General features: G+C 36.4%; 2 protein-coding genes across 2 annotated transcripts; both read left to right on the forward strand.

The window, feature by feature from the left end:
- Positions 1–7,835: 7,835 nt before the first annotated feature.
- Positions 7,836–10,559, forward strand: LOC105445221. Its single transcript, XM_011680449.1, has 2 exons — positions 7,836–8,402; positions 9,051–10,559. The coding sequence occupies exons 1-2, from the start codon at positions 7,836–7,838 to the stop codon at positions 10,557–10,559; spliced, it is 2,076 nt and encodes a 691-aa protein (XP_011678751.1).
- A 6,959-nt stretch (positions 10,560–17,518) lies between these two features.
- Positions 17,519–20,658, forward strand: LOC105445220 (E3 ubiquitin-protein ligase TRIM33-like). Its single transcript, XM_011680448.2, has 2 exons — positions 17,519–18,545; positions 19,039–20,658. Exons 1-2 carry the CDS (start codon positions 17,910–17,912, stop codon positions 20,656–20,658), a joined length of 2,256 nt encoding a protein of 751 aa, XP_011678750.1. The 5' UTR covers positions 17,519–17,909.
- The last annotated feature ends 5,109 nt before the right edge of the window (positions 20,659–25,767 follow it).

Consider the following 25,767-nt stretch of genomic DNA (forward strand, 5'->3'; position numbering starts at 1 on the left):
TCCATCTCTCACTCTATATTACCATTATTTGTAGTGTGTATACCTCTCCGCTCCAGCGCTTCCTTAATACGGGCTTATGTTTCATAATCTATTGTTTATTATGTGATAACTAATCGAATGACAAGATGCCCATTCTCTCGATAAATTTTAATTGCCGGTATACAGTTGACATTATCCAATATAATAATAACGCCCCTCTATCGAAGTAGTATGTAAATACTATATGTAATATACATCTATTTCATGCTTTGTGTAATCGTTCCCTTAGAGATTTACTTTTTTCTTTCTCTGAAGGAAATTCAAGAGGAAAACAGAATATTGTGGAAAAGAAAAGAAATAATTTGAAATTTATACGCAAACTGGTTGATGAAATAGTACAAACTTTATTTGCGATTTGTTTAAAATGTGAAAATATAATTTTGTTTATGTGAATATCTTTCATCTGAATGTGTAATTTTATTTGTAACCTTGTGTGGGCATGTAAAAGTTCACTTGCATATTTATTTAGACCTATGTGAAGATTATTTTGTTATTTTGTATGCAATGTTATAAATGTACAATTATCTATATGAAATATGAGAGAAATTAAAAAATCCTATAAAAAAAGGGGGGGAAGAAAAAAGGAGGTGATTATGATATCATAATGTATAACTTGAAATTGGTAAGATATTAATTAAAAAAATAATTCCTTCGTATTCAACTTGCACTCTGTCTGAAAAGCCATCAAAATGAGTGCTCTGGGAACTGAGAGTAGGGCAGATTAGTTTGCTATGGTGTAGAGAAGAGCAATGTACATAATATATTATTAGCAAAAATTAGACCTAGTTTACCAGTCGGAAGTTCTGTTTCCAGACCAAACGTTCTAAGGAATGTAAAAAATATTATGATATCTTTGTAAACGTTTACTGCAATTCTGTTATAATTAGTGATTTCACTTTGAATATTTCATGTAAATATTTTGTTGTTTGCAAACGGTATTGTTGATTGACACTGGACGAGTCCTTTGATGTTTGATAGAAAAAGACAAAGCGGAAAGAGAGAAATGGACGGAGATAGGAATAATAATAATAATAATAATAATAATAATAATAATAATAATAATAATAATAATAATAATAATAATAATATTTAATGTTTATATAGCGCTTAATACAAATGTCTCTACGCGCTTATACTATTATTACCCCGGTCATTGGATTCAGTGGAGAAAGAGGGGGATGTAGTTGTAGTGTAGTTGCCGTCTTTTACTCTTCCAAATATACCGTAGTAATGAAAGCAAATAAAATATCTCGCTCTATTATCCAGGATGCTAATAAAGAGGATCTCCAACATAATACTACTGAAAGCCTGAATAAGTCGCCATCTATATAGAACCAATCCTGACCTTAGATTCCCTTTTCTTCAGTTGTGGTTGTGTCTAGAACTCTAGATAATGTACCAACTTCTTCTTGATATAGTGTGGTGCATGGGTGACCCAATGTGATCGACTTGCATTCTCTTTACGGGGCCCAAACCCATAGGAAAATCTTCAGGATGAAGAAAAAATTGTAGATGGCATTGATGGTCTAAGTAACTTTGTTCGGTCAATTCTTATGGGAAAATGGGACCACTATTTCGGGACAGACTACTGTTCTGTACAACGTTTAGTTAAGTACCTTTAAAGGGAAATCCAATCTTTATATCAAAACACTCTAGAGAAAAGGAGAAAAATCAGAAAAATAGACTGGGATTGTTTGAATGAAATCGTACAGAAATGAGAAACCTATGAATTTTCAAAGTTGTAATCTCTCTCTATATATGGGCTCTTCAAATTGGCTGAATCGGTAATGTTTCCGTGATGTATAGTGGCGGACAATTTTTCCGTTGTTCCAACACACAAACTGACTAAAATGTCTTCTTTTTTTCTTCTTCAAAAGATCATGACTCAGGACCTATACAATATGACACCCATAGTATATTTTGAGTAGTACCCCAAGAAGGCGCTCAGACAAAAAACAAAAATATAATGATATTCTTTTTACACGACAAACAGGAGATTTGTCAGGCACTACGTTACAATTATCTATATCTATTAATATTATAGTTTGAACTCTTTAAAAGAAAGCTTAAATTATATCTTATTTCTAATAATCTTACATCGTAAAAACACTCACTTACTCCACAGTTCAAATTTGTTTAGGGTTGTGCGGTCTGCATGTATGTTTTTGTTTTTGCTTATGTTTTACTTTGTTTTGTTTTGTTTTGTTGTTTTTTATTATTGTTTATTTAAATACCATATATCATTTTGTATGATTCCTATACTAGTTTTTTTTCTGGTGGCTGTCCAGACAAACCCTGTAGGGTTTTTATACAGCAACCTAATTCCTATTTGTTTATTTTTACTGTCAATATTGTACTATGTTAATGATATTTATGTAAAAGTCATATTTTGATGTTACTGTTTTTTACTATGGAATTAAATAAATACTAAAAAAATAAAATACAAAATAAAATAAATAAAAAAATCCACTGACCAATCTGTCAATTTGAGATACAAATATAGACTTAGTGATCTCAAGTTTAAAACATTCGATTTATTTAAACTTTCTTTTACGCCATTCTTTTTATCTTTTTTTGTTCTGCTTATATACAAATAAACTTATGACAAGTGTTGGATTGCCCTTAAACATATCAAAGTTCGTATTTTAAATTTTTCTCTTTCTCCACTTTTTTCTTAAATAGTTATAGAAAGTATGTATGCGCTGTAAATGTAGCCTATATATTACATTAGCAAGTTTATTTTTCTTTGTATACTGACACAGTATTGTTGACATATACTGGTATATTTGTGGAAGTTCTAGATTATAGTTTACTTGTCTTATGTGATATTGCCATCTGTAAAATCAGTATCATGTTGTTATTACTATAAGCCTATATATCCAAATTAAAATCACAAGAATAGCACATTTTTCTGAGCATAACAAAACTACTGATTATATTTGTTTAGTCGTTATTGAGGTGATGAAAGAAATCTCTAAATGGAGTGCAAGCTGACGAAGAATTCGGTAATATTAATCCTAACTAGGTTACACTTTGATCACATTTTGATGGCCATACGCTGTGAGATCTGTCATCATGTTTCTAAGTGCGCCATGTTATCTCACACTGTATGAACAGCACGATGTCATCTCAGTAAGGTGACCATAATTATGCTGTAAGATGTCTTGCCATGTTTCTTAGCACGTTTAGTGAGCACTAATTTTTTTTCGAAAATTTGAAAAATCGCACCCCCCCCCCCTTGAGCGCCAGGGAGGGGGGGGGGCATCTCCATTAAAAGATAACATTAACGTGTTTTTACACGTTTTCTTTCCCAGGGGGGGGGGGGGCTTGATCCGCCACTGCTGGTTTTTTAGATCATCTCTTCCTCCTCTCTCTATCTTTCTCTATTCGTTCTCAGAATAAGATTTATTCTGTCTGTAACTTTTCCCCCTCATACATCCTCTTTCCCTTTCTCTTTCTTATGAATTATCACTCGTCGTCTCGACCATTGACTACTCTTTCCTTTCTCTCTCTCTCTCTCTCTCTCTCGAATACCCACCCTCTTTAGAAATTAATATGCTACACATGAAGAAAAATATAGAACTTGGGTTTAACTGTAGATATAATTATATAAGGTTAGTCAACTAACATTCAAGCATTGATGAAACAAAATAATGATCATACTAATTTCCCGGTTTTGCAGTTCACCTGTTTATGGTTTTGAACGAAAATAAATACTGCTTTATCTGTATTTTAAAAAGAAATACAACTCAAATTTAAAAATAATTAAATGAATAAATAAGAAATAAATTTGAAATGATACATTACTCATGCTAAATACTCCATTACTGATACGTAATACATCAGTCGCACGAACGAGAGCAACACTACAGTGCGCCCCAGAAAAACGAAACCGAGAATTATCGATCATATTGCTCCGATTGTCTCATTTTCGCTCGCGTGAACATTGCCAGCACAAACCACTGACCTCTACCTCCTACACGGATCATCGCACATTCCCATTCACTATACGTTACGTACTAAAAGGCTGTATTGTCTGACCGTTCATGAATATTCATGTTTTTGCTAAACTCGGCAAAATATTTGCTTTTACTAAATGGAAAAATTACGGTGGGGGGTTGGATGAAATGGACAAAACGAAATAGGCAGAAGTGATCTATGATAATTCATGCTTTTTATGTTTCGTGTGCTCGACCTATAATCTTCAAAGCGCTTGGTAAACTGAGTCCAAAGTTAGACTTGTTTCACATGTGTATTATAGGCAATGACGAGCTTGCAACCTATTTTGAAAAATTACGGTGGGTGAACTTTCAAAAGTCAATGAGTCATGAGGGCTCCAATGAAAGAGCTAGTGATAACGTACGTCGGGGTGGATGTGCTTTTCGTTTAAACAAAAAATGAATTTTTAACGATTTTTTTTTTTTAAAACGTCCATAGGCTAACATGTTAGGCTGCTGAATCTGACCATGCTCTGACGATAGGGGGCGTTGTGAAATGAGACTAAACGGAGCCATATGGTTTTATCATAACTTAATCACAATTATAATTAATAAATGACACATAATAAAGCTTAGGTCCTCCTCTTTCATCTGATATGATGCATATTTCACACATGAGTGATTCAAAACAATTTGAAAAAAGGGTACCAAAAAGTCATTTGGCGGACGGTATCTGAATTTTAAAGAGAAAATCACATTTCTAGGAAGTTCAGTTTTTGCCCTTCCATACGACACCTCAAAAAGGAAAAATGAGCTAGGAATAAATTAATGTTGTTTGTTTAAAGTAATGCTTGCATTTCCATAATTGCATTAAACGAATTCGTTGTCACTGGCTGCCTGCCGTAGCAACAAACGGAATTTACAAAAGACTTAACTCCGTTTCGTTGAAGATCAGCCATAGACGTAAGACCTGACGCATATATCACATATAGATTCACAAACATTTGTTTTAGACCGACTTGAACTGGAAATGAATGAATGACCGGCTCACAAAACAGATAAGAAAAAGAAAAAAAAAAACAGTTACGAAAGTAATATGATCTCGTAATATATAACCCCCGGGGTTGGGGGGGGGACCCACATATTAAGACATACGGGGATGTGCCGCTCTAATGGGTAACCTTTTCACAAAAAATCCCTAAACATGGGTCCCACTTTCAGCAAAAATACCATTAAAAATGGGTCCGTTTTTTTAAAAATTTCCAACATTTGCATAATTTGCATAATGGCTGCCATGCTCACGTCATTTTTTCTCTTTGGCAATCTCGAAATTATTGAGACGTTAAAAAAAAGAGAAATCTGGCTACAAATGGGCACAGAGTGTTTATGCCTGTGATGTCTATTTCCGCTCTCATTAAAATTCGATAGTGGTAGGTCTCGTTACTTATTTACTACCCATTAGTCTCCTTGAATAAAAGCGCTTTGGAACTTTAATATCTAGGTTGAAACGAGTACAATCTTTTTGGTTGAAAGTATAAGACGAGTAGAAAATAAAAGAGAAACTAACGGGGAAGGGAATTAGAGGAGGGTTATGAGGAAAAATGCGTCCACCGTTGCCCCCTCCCTTCCACCAAAAGGAATTTAATTGTGCATTGAGCAAAATTTGTGGTCGTTGTGCTTCTTGACACCGCTCTGCACCAATAATACTAATGATGGTGGCTTCTATGTCGGGTAGTCATTTTCACACCTGAGTGGAGAGTGGCGAATGTGGATAAATTATGTCCTGCCAAAGGATATTAGTGCAGGACGAAGTTTCGAACCCTCAACCCTTGGATTGAAAGCCAAGTGAATGAACCATCTACACCACGACACCTTCATAACCAGTGGCGTAAGGGGCCCAAAAACACCGACTTTTCCGTTTGGGGGCGACCGAACCCCCTGCCCCCCACCCCCCCCCCCCACACACACACACACTTCAGGCCCCTATGGTTGTGACAGCTACTCTACCTGTCTTCAATCAAGGTATGAGTAAATATTTTCGCAAATTATGGTTAAAAAAATTGTGATTTGCAAAGATGATAAGACTTATATTTCTTGCCGGGCCGCGGTCCCCAATCCTGGAGATTAAACAAAATATATAAATATCCGATAGAGGTAAATGGGATTAGTCAAAGTTGCTTTCTGAAATCTTAGGTCTCCAATTCCTGGAAGTTGTATCACAATAATGGCGTTTGAAGAAAAATGTGTTGATGGTTGGCTCATCAAAGTTAAAGATAAACTTGAGTTCTGGTAAAAAAAAGAAAATAAATTCTCACAGAATCAAACGAAACTTACACTGAATATTCAAGATTACAAATAAATGTCATTTGCCAAACAATTTTGGAAGAAAATGTATAATGGCTGAGTAATGAGCATAGAAAGATAAGGAAATCAAGGTGTCGGGCCCCGACACCCTTTTGTGTAGTCACATATACATATTTCTGTGTACAGTGCTTGTTACTTTACAAAGACTGGGCCAAATTTATTATGATTTTGATGACTCCAGAACCTTGCAGTACACACCAATACTTAAATGCTACATGATCAACTTTTTCTGATCCATACCACACCTTTTCTTGCACAGTTATTGTGGAAGTCTTTTGAAATCATTCGATCAGTACCCCCCCCCCCCCCTCCTCCCCGTACTGTGCGAATGCCCGTTTGGTGACGAGGAGGAGGATGATGATGTTAATGATGATGCTGACTAGGATTATGAGGATCATCATGATGATTATCATGCTGATGAGTGTCCACAGCGCTGCCCGCATATAGTTGGAATAATTTTGTTTTCCTCTTTCGTGAAATGTTTGTGACAACTGACAATTACTTAGTTTTAATATAGATAAACCTATAATTATATCAGGTTATACATCTTTTTTTTTAATGTATAGATCAATCTCTATGATTCTTTAACTTGATCAAGAAGATATGAACTATATTAATCAAGATTCATAAATAAATTATATAGTAACAATCATGGCATGAAAAGAGGTTAGACATTTTATTCCAACTTTATCGGTGATGATGATGAAAACAAAATATTCACAACGACGGTGATATGATATGAATGAATAATTAAACGAACAAACGAATGAACGAACGCACGAATAAATGAATAAATGAACGAATGATGAACACAATTATTGAGTGAACGAAGGAATGAAGAAATGAATGCATGGATATTATGATGATGATGATGATGAGATGATGATGATGATGATGATGATGATGATGATTATGATGATGATGATGACTTGCCCGTTCACACAACGCTGCAGCCTACGTGCAGATCATAAATTTTAAGTCGCCCTCTATAGATAAAAAATGATGAATACTGCCAATTTTAAAGTTCAGAGGTGCTTATATACGCTGCGCGCGCTCTCTGTGGAAACACCCACTTCTATTTATAGGATGCACAAATTGCATTGTATTCACAGAAGATCTACTCAAGTGTGATTCACTATTATAACCTTATTTGTATTCAGGTACACATTTCAACAGAGGATTAATACTTTTGATCAAAGTTAGGTGCACCTCTTTCGACAAATATTTTTAATCAACGTGAGAAATAATTGCTACAGATCTGCATGCAGTTTGGACGCACGTGTTATAGACTCAGAATGTTGGTAGATCTACTACGTCACAGCTTATAGTTTGAGCTTGCATAAACTTACTGTATAGGCTAATAACTTCTAGTGTCATTAGCTGATCACATTTTAAAGTTTTATCGGACATCAATTATTGGATAAACGATAGAACGAGCTCGTGTTTGTGATTAGCCAAAAATACGACATTTGTACCAATTAAATGGCTGCGAAGATGGAGGAAGAGAAAGCTCCAAGCTCTTCACACTCACATAACCTAATATGTCCACTATGCCTTGGTATCTTCGACGAGGCAACCATCCTGACTTCATGCGGACACACCTTCTGTCGGAAATGTCTCAAGAACTATGACCTGTCCCATCAGGAACTTGATCACATGATATGTCCTCTCTGCAGGGAGGTCACCAAGTTGTCTGCGAACCGTGTCGATAATTTCCTCACCAATGTGACTGTCAACGGACTTGTAGACAATTACCACGCCAAGTGTCGAGGGGTGAATGCTGCCCTGGAGGTGCGTCCAAAATGCACTGCTTGCAAGTTCCATCAAAATGCTGTCTCATTCTGCAGAACATGTAATAATTATATGTGTGATAAGTGTCTGGATTGTCATCAACATCTCAAAGTCGTCTTTGAAGGTCATGAGATTGTATCCATGGAGGATATCATCAAGGGGAAGGTCAGCATTGGTCACCTTTCTGAGAAGTGCTGCATCCACAAACAAGAGAACAAAGATATGTTTTGTGAGGATTGTAAGGTCCACGTCTGTCACAAGTGCGTGATAGTCAGTCATTAAAATCACAACATCAAGAATCAGGCTGACTTCGAACAAGAGTTACGGCTAAAGGTAAGTGTGGCTTTCGGACATTTTTTTTTTTTTTTTAAACTCGCGTTTGGCTAATAAAGCCTGACCATAATTGGTCTTAAAAGTAGTAGTATCATGTATGTGGCTTTCGGACATTTTTTTTTTAAACTCGCGTTTGGCTAATATAGGCCTGACAATAATTGGTTTTAAAAGTAGTAGTATCATTATTCTAATTATTATTATACTTTTTATTGTTTGAACTAATATTCTAATCATTATTTTCATAACGAATATCATTATTAAGATTATCAATATACTATTACTATTTGGCCTATTTGTCCATTCTGATTTGCTTATATTTCTGCTTTCATAGAAATGAATTTATCAAAAGGGTTGTATTCCCTTCTAAGAAAACAGAAAAAACCAATGTGTTAAAGTCCGCGGTCCATATGATTATGTGTACGGGGGTGCCGGGGAGGGGGTGGGGGGTCGTGTTTCTTACTTTTGTGAAACACTCGACGCGCGCAAATGCCGGTGTTTGATTTTTAAACAAGCTCCATGTAATTGCCATACATCTAATTCTAAAAATATGTTCTTGTCACTTTTCTATTATTCGTTTTGGTTTAGGTGAACGACCTTGTCCAGCGTTGTGCAAGTAAAAAATCAGAACTGGAGAAGAACATTCAGAATGTGGAGGTACAACGAAATGAAGTATACATTGCCGTGCAGAAACTACTGGACGATGTCAGTCAAACCTACAGCATCAAGGCCAAAGAACTTGAAGAAAATCTTCGAAATCTCATCGAGCAGATCAATGCATTAAAGCAGAGTTTTGATGACGATCTCAACGTCTTAAAATCCAACGATCGTCAAAGGATCAAGAGTATTTGCAGTTCAATAACACTGGTAGCTAATGACAGACTGGGTCATCTTGAGCCAGACAGTGTGTCTGCTCATACCTTGCTATGTGATAAGCTGGATGCCATGCTGAAGGAGGCTACTGATCACACTTCTGCGGTAGCCATTGCAAAGAAAGCACAGGAGAAGAGGTTCAAGTCTGCAGATGTTACTTGCCTTGAACTCGGAAGCATCTCAGAATCAGCTACTGATCACACTTCTGCTGCAGCCATTAGCAAGAAAGCACAGGAAAAGAGATTCAAGCATGAAGATGATATTCGTATTGAACTCGGAAGCATCTCAGAATCAGCTACTGACCACACTTCTGCTGCAGCCAGGAAGACAGCACAAGAGAAGAGGTTCAAGTCTGTAGATGATACTAATTGTCTTGAACTCGGGAGCAACTCAGAATCATATCCCCAGTTGCAAGTCATGGAGTCTGTAAATCTTCGGGGACGGATGTCTGGTATGATCCCGTACTCTAAGGACAGTGTAGCTATCGGATATATTGATGTACGTGGTATCATCGATATCATCGATTCAACTGGTTATCAGGAGCAGTATGAAAACATAACAAGTAACATGAAGTGCGTTGATCTTGTGTTTCAACAAGACGGGTCGGTATTCATATCGACTGGTAACAATAAGGCACACATATATGCTCCTGATGGATCCAGGAAATCAACCATACACGTAAAAGGCAACGAACTTAATCTCAAACTAAACAGAAGTCCATCAGATGAAATCCTCATCGCGAACAGTGAGAAGAAAGTCTATATCTTAAACCCGACGGGATCCACTCTCAAACACACTGTTCCAACAAAATACAAGACGAGCCAAGTATCTGGCACCAGTTCGGGTTTGATCGTCACGACAAGTTTATGTGATTTAACTAATTTAAGCGTGGTGACGGTCTATGACAGGAATGGGAATGCTGGTAAGTCTCTACAAGCTCCAGAAAAGTATGTCTACCTGCATGCTGCCGTGGATGAGCAGGACAGGGTGTATGTAGCGCATGGAATTAATAATAGTCAGAGTTATCATCAGTACAACTACTTGCAAATCAGGATCTACGACCTTGATGGTCTGAACCTCAAGGAGAGAGTTGAGTTCGGTGCACGTGATCTGCGTATTGATATTACACCACGTAGATGGGGTGATTACTTGGTTTCTCTCTCACCAGACGTGCTCGCGTTTGCTTGTGACAAGAAGTTGTATTTTATCAAAGTATCACTGTAATGCATCTCTCACTCTGTATACCATTGTGTAGTGTATACCTCTCCGCTCCAGCCCTTCCTTAATACGGGCTTATGTTTCATAATCTATCGTTTATTATGTGATAACTAACCGAATGAGAAGACGCCCATTCTCTCGATAAATTTTAATTGCCGGTATACAGTTGACATTATCCAATGTAATAATAACACCCCTCTATCGAAATAGTATGTAAATACTATGCGTAATATGCATCTATTTCATGCTTTGTGTAATCGTTTCTCTTAGAGATTTACTGAAATCATTTTTTTTTTTTTAATCATAACCCTTTTTTTTCTCTGAAGGAAATTTAAGAGGAAAACAAAATATTGTGGATAAGAAAAGAAATAATTTGAAATTTATACGCAAACTGGTCGATGAAATAGTACAAACTTTATTTGCGATTTGTTTAAAATATGAAAATATAATATTTTTCATCTGTAAATGTGTAACTTTATTTGTAACTTTGTATGGGCATGTAAAAGTTCACTTGCATATTTATTTAGACCTATGTGAAGATTATTTTGTTATTTTGTATGCAATGTTATAAAATATGTACAATTTTCTTTATGAGAGAAATTAATAAAAACCTATGAAAAAAAGAAGGAAAAAAAAGAAGAAAAAAGGGGTGATTATGATATCATAATGCATAACTTGAAATTGGTAAGATATTAATTAATTTCATATTAGTTTTATTTCCCTTATGTTGTTATTCTCAAAATATATTTTTTGTTAATGTTTGTGTTTATATTTCTTGACTTGTATTGTGATTATTTAGTACTTTTAAATTAAAGGCCACATTTTACATAAGCATTTCAGCTTCCACGGGTCAACGGTTCCGTCAACCTGTCAAGTTATGGTATTATTATCTTGTTTTCATTTTACAATATCATTTTACTCTTCGCAGGGATGTTACATTGAACTTGCCTAATAGTATACATCAAATCAATTTGTTTTAAATCCTTTGTGGACCATTTCATTAAAAAGTTTCTTCGTTTTCACCTTGCACTTTGTCTGAAAAGCCATCAAAATGAGTGCTTTGGGAACTGATAGTATGGCAGATTAGTTTGCTACGGTGTAGAGAAGAAAAACGTACATGTATTAACAAATATTAGGCCTAGTTTACCAGTCGCGAGTTCTGTTTCCAGACCAAACGTCCAAAGGCATTTTAAAATACTATGATATCTTTGTAAACGTTTAATGCAATTCTGTTATGATTAGTGATTTCACTTTGAATATTTCATGTAAATATTTTGTTGTATGCAAACGGTATTGGTGATTGACACTGGATGAGTCCTTTGATGTTTGATAGAAAAAGACAAAGCGTAAAGAGAGAAATGAACGGAGATAGGAAGAATAGTGGAGAAAGAGGGGGATCGTTTACTCTTCCAAATATACCGTAGTAATGAAAGCAAATAAAATGTCTCGCTCTATTATCAGGGATGCTAATCAAGTGGATCTCCAACATAATACTACTGAAAGCCTAAATAAGTCACCATCTATATAGAACCAATCCCGACCTTATTCTTTTTTCTTCAGTTGTGGAGTTTTGGTTGTGTCTAGAACTCTAGATAATGTACCTGCAACTTCTTCTCGACAGAGTTTGGTGCATGGGCATGCGGTGACCCAATGTGATCGACTTGCATTCCCATTACGGGGCCCAATCCCATAAGTCAATGTTCAGGATGAAAAACAAAATCGTAGATGGCATTGATGGTTAAGTAACTTTGTTCAGTCAATTCTTGTGGGAAAATGGGACTACTATTTCGAGACATACTGGCCCTGCACTGTTCTGTACAACGTTTAGTTAAGTACCTGTAAAGGGAAATCCAATCTTTATATCAAAACACTCTAGAGAAAAGAAGAAAAATCAGAAATGTAGACTGGTGAAAGTTTGAATGAAATCGTACACAAAATGAGAAACCTATTAATTTGGAAAGTTGTAATTGCTCTATATATTATACGGGCTCTTCAAATTGGCTGAATCGGTAATGTCTCTGTGATGTAGTGGTGGACAACTTTCCGGTTTGTTCCAACACACAATTTAATAAAATGTCTTTTTTCTTTTCTTCAAAAGATATTGACTCAGGACGGTATATTATCTTAAGAGGACCTATTACAATATATGCCATACATAAAGAATATTTGAGTAGTACCCCAAGAAGGCGCTCAGACAAAAACAGAAATATATATGATATTCTTTTTACACGACAAACAGGAGATTTGTCAGGCACTACGTCACAATAATTCACTGACCAATCTGTCAATTTGAGATACATAATTATATAGACTTAGTGATCTCACATTTAAAACATTCGATTAGTTTTAAACTTTCGCCATTCTTTTTATCTTATTTTTCTGCTTTCATACAAATAAACCAAATGTAGGATTGCCCTTAAACATATCAAAGTTCGTATTTGGAATTTTTCTCTTTCTCCACTCTTTTCTTGACTTAGAATATAGTTATAGAAAGTATTTATACGCTGTAAATGTAGCCTATATATTTCATTAACATGTTTATTTCTCTTTGTATACACAGTATTGTTGACATATACTTGATATTTTTGTGGAAGATCTAGATTATAGCTTACTTGTCTTATGTGATATTGTCATCTGTAAAATAAGTATCATGTTGTTTTTACTGTAAGCCGATATATCGAAATTAAAGTCACAAGAATAGCACATTTTCTGAGCATAACAAAACTACTGATTATATTTGTTTAGTCGTTATTGAGGTGATGAAAGAAATCTCTAAATGGAGTGCAAGCTGACGAAGAATTTGGTAATATTGATCCTAACTATAGGTTACACTTTGATCACATTTTGCTGGCCTTACGCTGTAAGATCTCTTACCATGTTTTTTAGCATGTCATGTTATCTCACACTGTATGGAGAACAATAATTATGTCATCGTAGTTAGGTGTCCAAAACTTTAGATAAAACCACCGCGTCATATATGAACGCTACGATCGGACACGAACGATTATAACAAAAATGCAAAATACACGGTGAACTATACTATTCTTGTCGATGGCACTGGCGCTGTTTGAGTCCATAGTCGACATCAAGGCGAATATTCTGACGAGCAAAGCGAGCCAGAAAGTCGAAGTCTCGGCTTCCTGGCTCGCTTCCCCTCGATGTCGAAGACGGACTGCAACAGCGCCAGGGCCATCGACAATAGACTAGGTACACTACGGACCAACGAACATTCTCTCCGATGTTAATCTTTCTCTTTTGTCTATGCCCGTTGCTATTAGGCCTATACGTGCATCGAAGCTCCCTTAGGCAACACAGTTCTGAAACTGACTCATCTCACCAATAACTTTCGCTCGGCAAAGATGTGATGGTCTTACATCTCGGAAAAGAAGTCGAAAGTCATGGCAGGATCGGCCAAAGATCCAAAACAAATCCAAGTGAACGGTACCAAAATGGAGCAAGTAGAGAAGTATATTTACTTAGGGCAACGTTTCTCTCCACAAGACAAAAATCAAGATAACAAAATAAGAAGAAGGATCAAAGCTGGATGGCAAGCCTTCGGTAGATACAGCACCATCATAAAAGGCAAACTTCCATTATGCCTGAAAAAGAAAGTATATAACCAGTGCATCATCCCAGCAATCTCATATGCTGCAGAAACATGGACACTAACATCAAAAATGGAAAGAAAGCTAGCAGCATCTCAACACACGTGGACAGAAGTATTCTAAGCATCACATACAAAGACAGAAAAACTAACAAATGGATCAGGAAACAGACAAAAGTCCAAGACATCCTTGAAACAGTGAAAAGAAGGAAATGGAATTGGGCGGGCCACATCATCCATAGGAATGAAAATCGCTGGAGCTCAACAATCACTCACTGGACACCATATGAGGGAAAACGAAACAGGGGACGTCGAAGAATAATATGGCGAGACGAGCTGCAACAGTTCTGGGGACAGAAAAATTGGCACCAACAGGCGCTGACGGAGGCATTTGGAAACATCATGCTGAGGCCTTCATCCTGCAGTGGATTGAAAATGGCTGAAAAAGAAAAAAGAAGACGTTGTAAGATCTCTTGCCATGTTTCTAAGCATGTCACGTTATCTCACACTGTATGGACAACAAGGCTTCATCGTAGTTTTTCAACTAGTCCATGAATCCAGAACCAGAGGCCACAGTATGAAAGTATAAAAGTAAGGAAGCCAAAGTGTAAATCTGTGCTTCGTCAAAATTCCTTCTCTGTGCGAAGTTGCAACAGCTGGAATTCCTTACCAGACTCAGCAGTCAGAGCAACAACTGTAAATCAGTTCAAATCCATCCTTGGGAAATATTGGTAATAATTACAGTGCTTATATAGAGGCTAACACTTACTTTGTCAGAAGTTTCTAAGCGCTCTACAATAATGCAGCATAATTACCCTGGCTTTAGCAGTGCAGCTGTTACGCGCGCTGCGTTTCAAGGAATAAATTCCTACCAGGTACCCATTTACTTCACCTGGGTGGAGTGTGGCAAATGTAGATCAATGTCTTGCCAAAGGACATTAGTGCAGCGATGGGACTCGAACCGCGGACCTTGTGATCGACAGTCCGGCGACGTATTCACTCGACCACAACACCTCTACTGTGGTACAGCCACCCCCTTAAGTTCAGTCCATACCAGAGAGATAGCATTACCTGGAGGGGCAAATAAGTTTACCTTTACGCTTCAACATCAAAGTAAACATCAAAGTAAGTAGTTAGGTGTCCCTACCTTGTAAGATCTCTTGCCATGTTTCTTAGCATGTCATCCTATCTCAAACTGTATGGACAACAAGCATCATCGCAGTTAGGTGTCCATACGTTGTAAGATCTCTTGCCATGTTTCTAAGCATGTCTTGCTATCTCACACTGTATGGACAACAAGACGTCATCGCAGTTAGGTGTCCATACGTTGTAAGATCTCTTGCCATCTTTTTAAGCATGCCATGTTATCTCACACTGTATGGACAACACGATGTCATCATAGTTGTCCAAAACACTAGATAAAACCACCGCGTCATATCTGGTCGCTACGATCGGACACGAACGATTATAACACAAATGCAAAATACACGATGCATTGTACTAGCCTTTTGTCGATGGCCCTGGCGCTGTTGGAGTTAATAGTCGACATCGAGGCGAAAATTCTGACGAGCAAATTAAAGCGAGCAAGAAGGTCGAAGCCTCGGCTTCCTGGCTCGATGTCAACTACAGACTCCAATAGCGCCAGGGCCATCGACAAGAGACTAAAGGTACACTACGGACCAACGAACATTCTCTCCCGATGTAAATCTTTCTATTTTGTCTATGCCCGTTGATATTAGGCCTATACGTGCATCGAAGCTCCATCTTTTTCTAACATCTTATAGGCGACACAGTCCTCAAACTGAATCATCTCACCAAAATCCTTCGCTCGGCAAAGATGTGATGGTCTTACATCTCGGAAAAGCTGGAATAACATTGATCAATCTAAACGAGTCTTATAATGGTTGGGGAAAAAATACATAGAGAAATGACTTTCACAAACTAAGAATTAGAAGAATGCGATATGCCAAATTGTGACATGGTAATAAAGCCCTGTCGCCCGATCCTTTGATTTTACACAGAAAACGAGCTGAAAATAACAGTAAATTTACTTCAGGTACTATGTCCCATTTGCAGGCTAAAAAATGAAAAAGTTAAATTCCAACTGCATTTGAAAGATAATACTAATTTAGAACTTCCCTAAAAAAGGTGGGGCTTGAAAATGCCTTCAAGTGGGAAACTAACGACTATTAGTTGTCAAATCGACTTTAGGGCTATAGAGCCCAAAAGTAATAGTCTTGATTTTCAGACAATTGTACCGAATGGTCATACGTTTTATGCTGCGCAAAGATTCAATCAGTTTAATCTTGGCCATTTCTTTTCATGTATGTTATTACCGAAGAAGAAAAAAAAGCCAGTCAGTCACTCAATAGTGTCTGACAGTGAAGTCTAGCAAGTAAACGGGTTTCCTTGCATAATTTGAATATGAGGACACTGCTAACGTTTAAATTTCACAGATAGGACATACATGACATATTCATAATTCCTGCAAAGTTCTTCAGCATTTGAGGTTGGCTGCAAAAGATACATAGTACCTTTAAACCAAAAAAAAAGCGGTCGTTAATCATAATAAAATTGTAATTTGATTGCTTTACCCGAAAGAGCATAGTCTCTGTCGTATTAATATTAGATAAGTCAAACTAAGCAAAATATGTGGTACTCTTAGCAGAATGAGGTTGGATGTAATATAAAAAAATAATAATTCACGTCATTCTCCATAGAATTAACATTTTTGGGAATAAAACACACTTTTTCAGTGACCTAAACGTTTTGATATGATTCTGATGAATGTCCACAAGCTGCCCGCATATAGTTAGATTAATGTTTTCTCCGATCCTCTTTCATGAAATGTTTGTGATAACTGACAATTATAGTCCTGATATAGATAAGCCTATATTATTATTATACATTTCATATCGTTTCAAAAAAGTTTATAGATCAATCTCCGACCATTCTTTAGCTTGATCAAGGAGATGTTAACTATATTAGTCAAGATTCAAGAATAAATCATATTGTCGCAATCATGTCATGAAAATAGGTATTTATTCCGACTTTATCGGTGATGATGATGATATTCACAACGACGATGATATGATATGAATGAATAATTATACGAACAAACGATTGAACGAACGAATGAATGAATAAATGAAGAAAAAAAATGAACGAAGGAATAAATGCATGGATAATGATGATGATGATGATGCCTTGCGCGTTCACACAACGATGCAGCCTACGTGCAGATGATAAAATTATAAGTCGCCCTCTATAGATACAAATGATGAATACCGCCAATAAGTTCAAAGGTGCTAGGTCAGTGGTGCTTATACGCTGCGCGCGCTCTCTGTGGAAAAAACCCACTTCTATTTATAGGATGCAGAAGATCTACCCAAGTCATGTGATTTTGCTATTATAAACTTATTTGTATCCCGGTACACATTTCAACAGAGGATTAATACTTTTGATCAAAGTTAGGTGCACCTCTTTCGACATATATTTTTAATCAACGTGAGAAATAATTGCTACAGATCTGCATGCAGTTTGGACGCACTTGTTAAAGACTCAGGATGTTGGTAGATCTACTACGTCACAGCTTATAGTTTGAGCTTGCATAAACTCACTGTAGTGTAGGCTAATAACTTCTAGTGTCATTAGCTGATCACATTTTAAAGTTTTATCGGACATCAATAATATAGGGGTATAACGAGCTCGTGTTTGTAATTAGCCAGAAATACGATATTTGTACCAATTAAATGGCTGCGAAGATGGAGGAAAAGAAAGCTCCAAGCTTTTCACATAACCTAACCTGTCCACTATGTCTTGGTATCTTCGACGAGGCAACCATCCTGACTTCATGCGGACACACATTCTGTCGGAAATGTCTCAAGAACTATGACCTGTCCCATCAGGAACTTGATCACATGATATGTCCTCTCTGCAGGGAGGTCACCAAGTTGTCTGCGAACCGTGTCGATAATTTCCTCACCAATGTGACTGTCAACGGACTTGTAGACAATTACCACGCCAAGTGTGGAGGGGTGAATGCTGCCCTTGAGGTGCGTCCAAAATGCACTGCTTGCAAGTTCCATCAAGATGCTGTCTCATTCTGCAGAACATGTAATAATTATATGTGTGATAAGTGTCTGGATTGTCATCAACATCTCAAAGTCGTCTTTGAAGGTCATGAGATTGTATCCATGGAGGATATCATCAAGGGGAAGGTCAGCATTGGTCACCTTTCTGAGAAGTGCTGCATCCACAAACAAGAGAACAAAGATATGTTTTGTGAGGATTGTAAGGTCCACGTCTGTCACAAGTGCGTGATAGTCAGTCATCAAAATCACAACATCAAGAATCAGGCTGACTTCGAGCAGGAGTTACGGCTAAAGGTAAGTGTGGTTTCATTTGACATTTAACAAAAAAACTCGCATTTGGCTAATTAAGCCTGACAATAATTGGTCTTAAAAGTAGTAGTATCATCATTATTCTTATTATTATTATACTTTTTATTGTTTGAACTAATATTCTAATCATTATTTTCATAACGAATATCATTATTAAGATTATCATTATACTATTACTATTTGGCCTAAATGTCCATTCTGATTTTCTTATATTTCTGCTTTCATAGAAATTAATTTATCAAAAGGGTTGTATTCCCTTCTAAGAAAACAGAAAAAACAATGTATTAAAGTCCGCGGTCCTTATGATTATGTGTACGGGGGTGCCGGGGAGGGGGTGGGGTCGTGTTTCTTACTTTTATGAAACACTCGACGCGCGCAAATGCCGGTGTTTGATTTTTAAACAAGCTCCATATAATTGGCATACATCTAATTCTTAAAATATGTTCTTGCCACTTTTCTATTATTCGTTTTGGTTTAGGTGAACGACCTTGTCCAGCGTTGTGCAAGTAAAAATTCAGAACTGGAGAAGAACATTCAGAATGTGGAGGTACAACGAAATGAAGTATACATTGCCGTGCAGAAACTACTGGACGATGTCAATCAAACCTACAGCATCAAGGCCAAAGAGCTTGAAGAAAATCTTCGAAATCTCATCGAGCAGATCAATGCATTAAAGCAGAGTTTTGATGACGATCTCAACGTCTTGAAATCCAACGATCGTCAAAGGATCAAGAGTATCTGCAGTTCAATAACACTGGTAGCTAATGACAGACTGGGTCATTTTGAGACAGACAGTGTGTCTGCTCATACCTTGCTATGTTATAAGCTGGATGCCATGCTGAAGGAGGCTACTGATCACACTTCTGCGGTAGCCATTGCAAAGAAAGCACAGGAGATGAGGTTCAAGTCTGCAGATGTTACTTGCCTTGAACTCGGAAGCATCTCAGAATCAGCTCCCGATCACACTCCTGCTGCAGCCATTAGCAAGAAAGCACAAGAGAAGAGGGTCAAGCATGAAGGTGATACTCGTATTGAACTTGGGAGCATCTCAGAATCAGCTACTGATCACACTTCTGCTGCAGCCATTAGCAAGAAAGCACAGGAAAAGAGATTCAAGCATGAAGATGATACTCGTATTGAACTCGGAAGCATCTCAGAATCAGCTACTGACCACACTTCTGCTGCAGCCAGGAAGACAGCACAAGAGAAGAGGTTCAAGTCTGTAGATGATACTAATTGTCTTGAACTCGGGAGCAACTCAGAATCATATCCCCAGTTGCAAATCATGGAGTCTGTAAATCTTCGGGGACGGATGTTTGGTATCACCCCGTACTCTAAGGACAGTGTAGCTATCGGATATATTGATGTACGTGGTATCATCGATATCATCGATTCAACTGGTTATCAGGAGCAGTATGAAAACATAACAAGTAACATGAAGTGCGTTGATCTTGTGTTTCAACAAGACGGGTCGGTATTCATATCGACTGGTAACAATAAGGCACACATATATGCTCCTGATGGATCCAGGAAATCAACCATACACGTAAAAGGCAACGAACTTAATCTCAAACTAAACAGAAGTCCATCAGATGAAATCCTCATCGCGAACAGTGAGAAGAAAGTCTATATCTTAAACCCGACGGGATCCACTCTCAAACACACTGTTCCAACAAAATACAAGACGAGCCAAGTATCTGGCACCAGTTCGGGTTTGATCGTCACGACAAGTTTATGTGATTTAACCAATTTAAGCGTGGTGACGGTCTATGACAGGAATGGGAATGCTGGTAAGTCTCTACAAGCTCCAGAAAAGTATGTCTACCTGCATGCTGCCGTGGATGAGCAGGACAGGGTGTATGTAGCGCATGTAATTAATGAGAGTCAGAGTTATCAATTGCATCAGTACTACTACTTGCAAATCAGGCTCTACGACCTTGATGGTCTGAACCTCAAGGAGAGAGTTGAGTTCGGTGCACGTGATCTGCGTATTGATATTGCACCACGTAGATGGGGTGATTACTTGGTTTCTCTCTCACCAGACGTGCTCGCGTTTGCTTGTGACAAGAAGTTGTATTTTATCAAAGTATCACTGTAATGCATCTCTCACTCTGTATACCATTGTGTAGTGTATACCTCTCCGCTCCAGCCCTTGCTTAATACGGGCTTATGTTTCATAATCTATCGTTTATTATGTGATAACTAACCGAATGAGAAAAGACGCCCATTCTCTCGATAAATTTTAATTGCCGGTATACAGTTGACATTATCCAATGTAATAATAACACCCCTCTATCGAAATAGTATGTAAATACTATGCGTAATATGCATCTATTTCATGCTTTGTGTAATCGTTTCTCTTAGAGATTTACTGAAATCATTTTTTTTTTTATCATAACCCTTTTTTTTCTCTGAAGGAAATTTAAGAGGAAAACAAAATATTGTGGATAAGAAAAGAAATAATTTGAAATTTATACGCAAACTGGTCGACGAAATAGTACAAACTTTATTTGCGATTTGTTTAAAATATGAAAATATAATATTTTTCATCTGTAAATGTGTAACTTTATTTGTAACTTTGTATGGGCATGTAAAAGTTCACTTGCATATTTATTTAGACCTATGTGAAGATTATTTTGTTATTTTGTATGCAATGTTATAAAATATGTACAATTTTCTTTATGAGAGAAATTAATAAAAACCTATGAAAAAAAGAAGGAAAAAAAAGAAGAAAAAAGGGGTGATTATGCTATCATAATGCATAACTTGAAATTGGTAAGATATTAATTAATTTCATATTAGTTTTATTTCCCTTATGTTGTTATTCTCAAAATATATTTTTTGTTAATGTTTGTGTTTATATTTCTTGACTTGTATTGTGATTATTTAGTACTTTTAAATTAAAGGACCACATTTTACATAAGCATTTCAGCTTCCACGGGTCAACGGTTCCGTCAACCTGTCAAGTTATGGTATTATTATCTTGTTTCATTTTACAATATCATTTTACTCTTCGCAGGGATGTTACATTGAACTTGCCTAATAGTATACATTAAATCAATTTGTTTTAAATCCTTTGTGGACCATTTCATTAAAAAATTCCTTCGTTTTCACCTTGCACTTTGTCTGAAAAGCCATGAAATGAGTGCTTTGGGAACTGATAGTATGGCAGATTAGTTTGCTACGGTGTAGAGAAGAAAAACGTACATGTATTAACAAATATTAGGCCTAGTTTACCAGTCGCGAGTTCTGTTTCCAGACCAAACGTCCAAAGGCATTTTAAAATACTATGATATCTTTGTAAACGTTTAATGCAATTCTGTAATGATTAGTGATTTCACTTTGAATATTTCATGTAAATATTTTGTTGTATGCAAACGGTATTGTTGATTGACACTGGATGAGTCCTTTGATGTTTGATAGAAAAAGACAAAGCGTAAAGAGAGAAATGAACGGAGATAGGAAGAATAGTGGAGAAAGAGAGGGATCGTTTACTCTTCCAAATATACCGTAGTAATGAAAGCAAATAAAATGTCTCGCTCTATTATCAGGGATGCTAATCAAGTGGATCTCCAACATAATACTACTGAAAGCCTAAATAAGTCGCCATCTATATAGAACCAATCCCGACCTTATTCTTTTTTCTTCAGTTGTGGAGTTTTGGTTGTGTCTAGAACTCTAGATAATGTACCTGCAACTTCTTCTCGACAGAGTTCGGTGCATGGGCATGCGGTGACCCAATGTGATCGACTTGCATTCCCTTTACGGGGCCCAATCCCATAAGTCAATGTTCAGGATGAAAAACAAAATCGTAGATGGCATTGATGGTTAAGTAACTTTGTTCAGTCAATTCTTGTGGGAAAATGGGACTACTATTTCGAGACATACTACTGGCCCTGCACTGTTCTGTACAACGTTTAGTTAAGTACCTGTAAAGGGAAATCCAATCTTTATATCAAAACACTCTAGAGAAAAGAAGAAAAATCAGAAAAGTAGACTGGTGAAAGTTTGAATGAAATCGTACACAAAATGAGAAACCTATTAATTTGGAAAGTTGTAATTGCTCTATATATTATACGGGCTCTTCAAATTGGCTGAATCGGTAATGTCTCTGTGATGTAGTGGCGGACAACTTTCCGGTTTGTTCCAACACACAATTTAATAAAATGTCTTTTTTCTTTTCTTCAAAAGATATTGACTCAGGACGGTATATTATCTTAAGAGGACCTATTACAATATATGCCATACATAATATATATTTGAGTAGTACCCCAAGAAGGCGCTCAGACAAAAACAGAAATATATATGATATTCCTTTTACACGACAAACAGGAGATTTGTCAGGCACTACGTCACAATAATTCACTAACCAATCTGTCAATTTGAGATATATAGACTTAGTGATCTCTCATTTAAAACATTCGATTTAAAACAAAAAACTTTCACCATTCTTGGATTGTCCTTTACCGTATTTTGAATTTTTCTGTTTGCTCATTTTTTTCATAACTTAGAAAATAATTATAAGTATGTATACGCTGTAAATATTATATTACATTAACATTTTTATTTTTCTTTGTATACTGACACAGTACTGTTGACATAAACTGGATATATATGTGGAGGATCTAGATTATAGCTTACTTGTCTTTTGTGATATTGCCATCTGTAAAATAAGTATCATGTTGTTATTACTGTAAGCCGATATATCGAAATTAAAACCACAAGAATAGCACATTTTCTGAGCATAACAAAACTACTGATTATATTTGTTTAGTCGTTATTGAGGTGATGAAAGAAATCTCTAAATGGAGTGCAAGCTGACGAAGAATTTGGTAATATTGATCCTAACTATAGGTTACACTTTGATCACATTTTGCTGGCCATAAAATAATTATAAGTATCTATACGCTGTAAATGTAGCCTATATTATATTACATTAACATTTTTATTTTTCTTTGTAAACTGACACAGTATTGTTGACATAAACTGGATATATATGTGGAGGATCTAGATTATAGTTTACTTGTCTTTTGTGATATTGCCATCTGTAAAAATAAAAAAAAAAAAAGTATCATGTTGTTATTACTGTAAGCCTGTATATCAAAATTAAAGTCACAAGAATGGCACATTTTCTGAGTATAACAAAACTACTGTTTATATTTGTTTAGTCGTTATTGAGGTGATAAAAGAAATCTCTAAATGGAGTGCAAGCTGACGAAGAATTTGGTAATATTGATCCTAACTAGGTACACTTTGATCACATTTTGCTGTACATACGCTGTGAGACCTTTCAACATGTTTCTTAGTATGCCTTGTTATCTCATACTGTATGGACAGCAAGATGTCATCTCAGTTACGTGTCCATACGCTGTCAGACCTCTTGCCATGTTTCTTATTTGTCTTGCTATCTCACACTGTATGGATAACAAAATGTCATCGTAGTTACGTGTCCATACGCTGTTAGATCTCTTACCATGTTCTCAACATATTATATTAATTCTGTTTTTTACTTTTCCCTCTCTTACGTGCTCTTTCCATTTCTCTTTCTTATACGAATTCTCACTCATCGTCTCGACCTATTAACTACTCTTCCCTTTCTCTCTCTCTCTCTCTCTCTCTCTCTCACGCTCTGGAATACCCACCCTCTTTCGAAATCAATATGCTACACATGAAGAAAAATATATAGAACTTGGGTTTAACTGTAGATATACATGGACAGTTTAATCAACTACATTCAAGATTATTTGATGAAACAAAAATAATTATCATACTCATTTCCCGGTTTTGCAGTACATCTGTTTATGGCTTTGAATGAAAATAAATACTGCATTATTTGACTTTTGTATTTAAAAAAACACACCAATATTTAAAAAAAAAATGAATTAATAAGAAATACATTTTAAAAGAAACTTAACTCATATTAAATACTTTACATTACTCTTAACATATATGTAATATCTCAGTCACACTGACGAGAGCAACACTATATAATAATTATAGACCGACACTAGACCGCACTAATATAAATCACCGTTTCCTCAAATGTCAAAAAACAGAGCGGGGGTGGAGTCGGTTTGAACTCATATTATGCTCAATAATATAAATAATATAAATTATAATATTCGGGGAACTTTTTATACAAAGCCACCATGGGCTTTTCCTTTGTTCTCCAATTTCATTTTAAACTTTTGTAATAACTGACCATTCCTGATTATATACTTGTATGTTTATTTGTATTTGCTGTGTTTTTTATGGCAATGAAATAAATAAACGAACTTGAATGTTTGAGTCTCGTGTAGTACTGGCTCTTCAGAGAATGAAAACGAGTAAATTAGCAAACAAACCCGTTGTGCTATTCAATTCTTCCGTAACATATTAAAATTGTAACTTATAAATAAATGGAAAGGGCATTTGCAATTTGGCCAATGACCATAAAAAATACGCATAAAAACATTTTAATTACCAGTACATATACATTAAACATACCGTATTACTATAGTCACAAAAATATGTGAGGCAGATTGCTCTAACCAGTATCCTGTGCAAATCAAAATGTAGATTCATAAACACTTGTTTTAGACCGGTAATGTAAGTGAATGAATGACTGGCTCACAAAACTGATTAGAAAAAGTATCAGTACTCTGGGACTCTTTTCAGAAACTGTAAAATTTGGTCCAAGCCATACAGTACGCAGGGGGGGGGGGGGGGGGGCGGGTTTTGGGAGTTAACCCCCCCCCCCTTTGTTTTTGTTAATATACACCTCGAGACTAAAAAAAAGAAGAAGCTAATGGGTGACCTAAAAAAGGTGACCATACCCCGCCCCCCCCCCCCCTAAGCCAGGAATAACAAACTTCTGTTCGTTTAAAGTAATGCTTGCATTTCCATAATTTTATTAGACGAATTCGTTTTCACTGGCTGTCTACCGGAACAACAAAGAAGACAGAAGACTTCATGCATGACTGACGAATCAGAGTTTGTTGTTTGTTTCTACGGCAGGCAGCCAGTGATCTGAAAACGTATTCGTTTGATAAAATTATGGAAATGCAAGCATTACTTTAACCAAACAGAACTTTGTTATAACTGCAGTGGCTACCCTGGGTAAATAAAACGTTATTATTATATTAATATTCCTGGCTCATTCTTCCTGATTGAGGTGTCATAATTAGGAAAGGGCAGAAACTGAACTTTTTAGAATGAATTTCTCTTT

This window comes from Strongylocentrotus purpuratus, unplaced genomic scaffold (assembly GCF_000002235.5).
Source record: "Strongylocentrotus purpuratus isolate Spur 01 unplaced genomic scaffold, Spur_5.0 spur5_scaffold_3, whole genome shotgun sequence".
In the NCBI taxonomy this organism is placed as follows: Eukaryota; Metazoa; Echinodermata; class Echinoidea; order Camarodonta; family Strongylocentrotidae; genus Strongylocentrotus; species Strongylocentrotus purpuratus.

What these genes read in the sequence shown, in the direction of transcription:
- LOC105445221 (XM_011680449.1), top strand. Translation starts at nt 7,836, where the DNA reads ATGGAGGAAGAGAAAGCTCCAAGCTCTTCACACTCACATAACCTAATA. An exon ending in TCTGTCACAAGTGCGTGATA is followed by an intron (nt 8,403 to 9,050) that starts GTCAGTCATTAA and finishes GTTTTGGTTTAG; the next exon opens with GTGAACGACCTTGTCCAGCG.
- LOC105445220 (XM_011680448.2), top strand. Translation starts at nt 17,910, where the DNA reads ATGGCTGCGAAGATGGAGGAAAAGAAAGCTCCAAGCTTTTCACATAAC. An exon ending in AGCAGGAGTTACGGCTAAAG is followed by an intron (nt 18,546 to 19,038) that starts GTAAGTGTGGTT and finishes GTTTTGGTTTAG; the next exon opens with GTGAACGACCTTGTCCAGCG.